The sequence below is a fragment of the Leptosomus discolor genome, unplaced genomic scaffold (genome assembly GCF_034619465.1).
Source record: "Leptosomus discolor isolate bLepDis1 unplaced genomic scaffold, bLepDis1.hap2 HAP2_SCAFFOLD_157, whole genome shotgun sequence".
Lineage (NCBI taxonomy): Eukaryota > Metazoa > Chordata > Aves > Leptosomiformes > Leptosomidae > Leptosomus > Leptosomus discolor.
Genome location: NW_028237853.1, coordinates 42,155 through 48,154, shown reverse-complemented (window position 1 = coordinate 48,154; position 6,000 = coordinate 42,155). Strand labels below are relative to the sequence as shown.

The following is a 6,000-nucleotide window of genomic DNA, read 5'->3' as shown; positions in this document are numbered from 1 at the left end:
CGGGCCGATCCACGGCGGCCTCGCTGCCCCTTCGCCGAGGCTCCCCCCCGGCGAGCCCTCGGCATCTCCTTCGGGGTCGGGGCTTCCCGTACGTGCTGCCAGGGCGGCTCCTGCCCGCTCACGGCTGCCCTCGCCCGCTAAGGCAGCGGGGCCGCACCGGGCCCCTCGGCAGGAGGCTGCAGAGCCGAGCACGGCCCCGCTCGCCCCGGCCCGCCACCGGCCCCGGCCCCGCCGCCCGCGCCCGCCGCTCGCCCAAGATGGCGCCGAGCGGCCGGGGACGAAGGACCGGCCCCGCCGCAGCGCGGGCTCTGCCGCCGGGGGCGTGGCCGCGGGAGCTCCGCCCCGCCCGGCTCCCCTCAGCCGCTGCGGCCGGAGCGGCGGCTGCAGCGGGTCCCTGCGGCCCTCGGGGCGGCGGCGGGGCCGGGCCGGCGGCGGGCGGAGGGGGGGGTCCTGACGGGCAGCGGAGCCCCGTGTCCCAGCACAGGCTGGGGACAGAGCTGTTGGAGAGCAGCGTAGGGGAAAGGGACCTGGGGGTCCCGGTGGACATCAGGATGACCATGAGCCACCAACGTGCCCTCGTGGCCAAGAAGGCCAGTGGCATCCGGGGGGGTATGAGAAGGGGGTGCTCAGTAGGTCGGGAGAGGTTCTCCCCCCACCTCTGCTCTGCCCTGGTGAGACCCCATCTGGAACAGTGTGTCCAGGTCTGGGCCCCTCAGTTCCAGAAGGACGGGGAACTGCTGGGGAGAGTCCAGCGCAGAGCCCCAAAGGGGATGAAGGGGGTGGAACATCTCCCTCAGGATGAAAGGCTGAGGGAGCTGGGGCTCTTGAGCCTGGAGAAGAGGAGACTGAGGGGTGACCTCCTCAATGGCTATAAATACGTGAAGGGCGAGTGTCAGGAGGATGGAGCCGGGCTCTGCTCGGTGACGGCCAGTGACAGGACCAGGGGCAACGGGTGCAAGCTGGAGCACGGGAGGTTCCACATGAACATCAGGAAAAACTTTTTCCCTGGGAGGGTGACAGAGCCCTGGCACAGGCTGCCCAGAGAGGTGGTGGGGTCTCCTTCTCTGGAGACATTCCAGCCCCGCCTGGACACGTTCCTGTGTGACCTGCTCTGGGTGGTCCTGCTCTGGCAGGGGGTTGGACTGGGTGATCTTTCGAGGTCCCTCCCAACCCTGACACTCTGTGATCCTGTGACTTGTGGGCAACGTGATGGCTGGAGGCCGTCTTGGGCACAGCGATCCCGAGACGATAGAGCTTTGGGTTCTCAGAGAAGTAAGGAGGGGAGTCAGCACAACTGCCACCTCGCACATCCAGAGGGCAGAGTGTGGCCAGTTCAGGAGCCTGGTCGACCCAGTCCCTTGGGAGCAGGTCCTGCCGGGCAGCGGAGCCCCGAGGGCTGGACATGCCTCGCGAAGGAAGCCGTGGAGGCGCAGGAGCCGTCCCCGGGGGCCGAAAGGCGAGCGGAGAGGAAGGAGAGCGGGGCGGCAGCGCCTGGTGGGATGGATCGCCAGGCCGTCAGACGGCCCGGGGAGAGAGTGGCGGGGGGGGGTCTGTGAAGGCCACAGCTCCGCGGGGAGGGGACCCGGGCTGGGCTTGGCCAGGACCTGGGCTCAGCGTCGAGGGGATCCTCTTTCCTTCCAAGAGCTCCGGCCAGTGGTGCGGGTGGCTGGAGGGCCAGCTCCGGGGGTTCTCCTCCTCCTCCTCCTTCTCCCTCCCCTCCGAAGCACCTCCCGGGACCCCCGTCCTGCAGACCGTGGGCTTCCAGCAGCTGCATCCCCTGAATCCCAGGGGATGTCCCAGCCCCTCCTGAGCCCCTCGCATCTGCCCGGACCAGCCGGAGAAGGGCATGGGGGGCTGCCGGGTGTCACAAAGGGCGTTCTGCCTGACAACGGTGTCTCAAAAGGGGCGTTGCCTGCCCCAAGATGTCACAAAGGGGGCTCTGCCTGCCGGGCTATATAAAGGGGGCGTCCGGCCCGTGGGAGCAGACAGTTCCCTGGCGGTCACAGCGAACACAGCGCCATGAACCGCTGGGTCATGAACTGCCTGCAGCTGATCTTGGATAGCGTGTTGTGTCTCCATGTGCTGTGGCAATGCCTCGCGGTGGGTGACCGCTGCACCGCACCACACTGCACCGCAGTGCACTACGCGTGGGGTGTGGGGGGCGTGGGGGGCTGTGGCGTGGGCCGGGAGCTGCTCCCGTCTCACCCAGCCCCTGGGGTTCCTGCAGACACTTCTGTCGGGGCATTGGGTGAAGGCAAAGGAACTGGTGCAGGACCTGCACAACGAGACGGTCCTGATGGAGCCGGAGAGCGGGAGGCCGAAGGAGCAGAGAGGTGGTGAGTGGCCCCAGCACCCATCGCCCTGCACACGGCCGACACCCCACGGCAGCCCTGACCCGCAGGGGGCTGTGCCGGGGGCTGCCGGCCGCTCACACCGTCTCCTCCCCCGGCAGCTTCTCTCTCGGAGGCACCTAAAAGAGTGCGGAGGTGCAGGGTGACCCTAGAAATTACGTGAGTGCTGGGGGAGACCCCAGATCCTGCCCCAGACCCTCACCCCTGCCCTGCCCCTGCCCGCACTGGGCAGCCCTGCCCACTGGCCGAGGAGGGGGTGCTGCCCGCGGGTCCCGCTGGAGGGGCCGGGGTGCAGCGGGGTCTTCTCTCTCCTCCTCCGCAGGATGAGACCTCGGGGTCATGGAGCACGGATTGACCGTCCCTGAGGACTCCGCTGGCACCCAGGGACGCCACGCTCTCGGGGAGCCTCTCTGGGCTCCCCCTGCTCCCTCCCGGAGTCCCGCACTGCTGCGACGGCTCCGGCAGCGCTCCCCTCCAGCCCCACGGCCACAGGAATTCCATTAAATGTTTTCTCTCTCCGTGGCGTCGTGGTTCACCCTGCGGCTGGGCTGTGAGACCCGCTCGGTGCCCGACCCCAGCGGGGACGGGCTGCCATCGAGCACCGCTGGCACGCACAGAACGGGGCGTGGGGGTGGCTGGGGGTGGCCGGGTGGGCACCAAGCCGGCCACCAGCCGAGGTGTGCCCAGGGGTGCCCTGGGCTGCGCGAGGAGGAGCGAGGGCAGCAGGGGGAGGGAGGGGACCCTCGGCTGAGGGGGCTGGGGCTGTTCGGCCGGGAGAGGAGACGGCCCAGGGGGATCATCTCGTCCATGGACACCAACCCCTGCAGGGACGGGGCCAAGAGGACGGACCCGGGCTCGTCCCAGTGCTGCCCGGTGCCAGGACCAGAGGCCACGGGCACAAGCTGCAACCCAGCAGGGTCCCTCTGATCACACACTGAACCCAGTTTCATCTCGAACGATGCCGGGGACCAGCTGGGCAGCCATGGGCAGCCCTTGGCCAGGAGCCCCCCGCTGGAGCTGCCGGCGGGGACCAGCAAGAGCAGGTCCCCGGATACGGGGGGGACACGGGGCCTCCATGCGCTCCCCAATCCTCCGTGGACCCCTCGTCCTCTGCGGGCTCCCTGTCCTCTGTGGACCCCCCTGTACTCCCTGGAGCCCCAGCGCACCCCAGTATTCTACCCAGGACCTCACCTGCACCCCAATGTTCTGCCATGGAACCCCCCCTCCCCCAGGACCCTAGTGTCCTGCCCCAGCCCCCCCTGGACCCCCCAGGACCCCCCCTAGACCCTGGAGTCCTGCCCCTGACCACCCATCCCATTCCAGGACCTGTCCCAGACCCAACCCCCAGGACCACAATGTTCTGCCCTGGACCCCCCAAGACCCCCAGCAGATCCCAATATCCTACCCAGGACCCCCCCAGGACCCCTCCATGGACCCCCCCAACTCACATCCCCCCCCATTCAACCTCCCCACAGTGATCACAGCACCCTGAGTCTCCCAGTGCTTTATTGGTGGGTCCAGGACCCCTTTGGGACCCCCCAGGTCCTGCCACCTCCCCATCACTGGTGGTGGGTGCCAGGGGGGTGGGTGTCAAGGGACGGTGACGCGGTAGGGGCTGCCGGGGACGTTGTCATCCCCCCAGCGGAGGATGAGGACGTAGTCCCCCTTCTCCTTGACCGTGTAGGTGACGTTGTAGACCCGGTTGCCCACGTGCTTGACGTAGACCTCCTCGCAGGGGGTCTTGGGACCGTGGACCCCCACCATCAGCATGTTGGTGCCTGGGGGGGGGGGGGGGAGAACAGCGATGAGTCCTCACTCTGTCCTCGAAACCACAGACCCCACCCTGGACCCCCAGACACCGCCCCGAGCCCCTTCTCTGAGGCATCATGTCCCTCACCAGACCCTCCCTCCCAATGACCCATCACGTCTCCCCCCAGACCCCCCAAATGACCCTTAACCTCCCCTCCCAGGCTTCCCAGAACCCCCCCCTGAACCCCCTGAGACCCCCCTGTTGACCCGTCACCTCCTCTCCAAGGACCCCCCCAAGAACCCCCAGGACCTCCCACAACCCCTGGAACCCTCCAGGACCCCATGCAATGCCCCTGCTGACCCATCACCTCCCCTCCCGGGACCCCTCGAGAGCCCCAGGACCCCCTGAGCCCTCCCTGATGATCCATCACCTCCTCTCCCAGGACCCCTCAAGACCCCCCCAGGACCCCCCAGGGCCCCTCAAGACTCCCCTGCTGACCCATCACCTCCCTTCCAAGAACCTCCAAAGACTCCCCAGGACCCCTCCAAGACCCCTGGAACCCCCACAGGACCCCATGAGATGCCCCTGCTGACCCATCCCCTCCCCTCCCAAGCCCCCCAGGACCCCCCCCCGGGACGCCCCCCACTCACCAGCCTTGCTGCAGTCAACGGTGAAGTGGTTCTTCTGGCCGAGGAAGGCGGTGGCCAGCCCCGGCCCCCGCGCCACCACCTTCCCCGCGTCCGAGGAGAACTTGGGGAGCCCCCCGAAGGCTGGGGGCCCCCGTGCTGCCGCCGACCCCCCTCGCGTCACCGTCTCCACCAGCACCGTCGACGTCTCGTGCAGGCTGTGTCCCCCCGACAGACGCGGGCCTGGGGGCGTGGGGACGCCGTCAGCACCACCCCCCACCACGAGGACACCCCTACCTGGTGACACTGCTCTGGGGACCCCCTCCGGGGAACCCACCACACTGCCGCACCCCTTCCCCCCGCCACAGATCCCCATCACACCACCCTGGTGGTCCCCAGCGTGTCACCCTGGGAGCCCTCCATCGTGTCACCTCAGGGACGCCCCCATCATGTCACCCTGGGGACCCTCTGTCACGTCACCCTGGGGACCCCCATTACACTGCCCTGGGGACCCCCAGTTGTGTCACCTTGGGGATCCACTCACGTCACCCTGGGGACCCCCTGTCACAGCACCCTGGGGACCCCCAGTCGTGTCACCCTGGGGACCCCCTGTCACAGCACCCTGGGGACCCCCAGTCATGTCACCCTGGGGACCCTCCAGCGTGTCACCTTGGGCGTCCTCCATCATGTCACCCTGGGGGTCGTCCGCCATGTCACCCCTGGGACTCTCCAACACCGCCACTCCATTGACCCCTTGTCACCCCACCTCGGGGATCCCCCTATCCCACCACCCTGGAGACCCCTTGTCACCCCACCGCCACCACAGGGACCCCCCCCCCCAGGACCTGTCCCAGTCCCCTCCCAGTCCGTACCGGTGACCTTGGCCTTGAAGGGGCTGCCGACGATGTGGTGGGGGCCGCCGTACTTGATGGAGATGAGGTAGTTGCCGGGGGCCATGGGGGTGTAGGTGACGCGGTGGCCCTCGGCGCACTCCACGCAGTCCAGCTTCACCTTGGAGGGGCCGTCGATGGTGACAGCCAGCGCGCCCGCCCCGGCGTTGGCCGTCTTCACCAGGAACTCGGAGCACACGCCTGCGCCAGGCCGGTCAGGCGCTGGCACCGCGCCACGGACGTGTCCCCACTGCCACCACCCGTGGCCACGTCCCCATTGCCGCTAGCCCGAGCCGTGGGCCCATGTCATGGCTGTGGCACCATTGCCACCACCCCATGGCCACGTCCCCACTGTCACCAACCTTGAGTCGTGGCCCCATATC

At 68.7% G+C, this 6,000-nt stretch overlaps 1 protein-coding gene across 1 annotated transcript in view; it reads right to left on the bottom strand.

Annotated features, from left to right (window-relative positions):
• Positions 1 to 3,941: 3,941 nt before the first annotated feature.
• LOC104351315 (filamin-C-like) overlaps positions 3,942 to 6,000 on the bottom strand; it is a gene marked incomplete at its 5' end in the record, with an annotated part of 43,446 nt that continues 41,387 nt past the window's right edge. Inside the window, 3 exon segments of the mRNA XM_086481182.1 lie at positions 3,942 to 4,129; positions 4,752 to 4,970; positions 5,600 to 5,818. Of these exon segments, the coding sequence (XP_086337308.1) occupies positions 3,942 to 4,129; positions 4,752 to 4,970; positions 5,600 to 5,818 (626 nt within the window).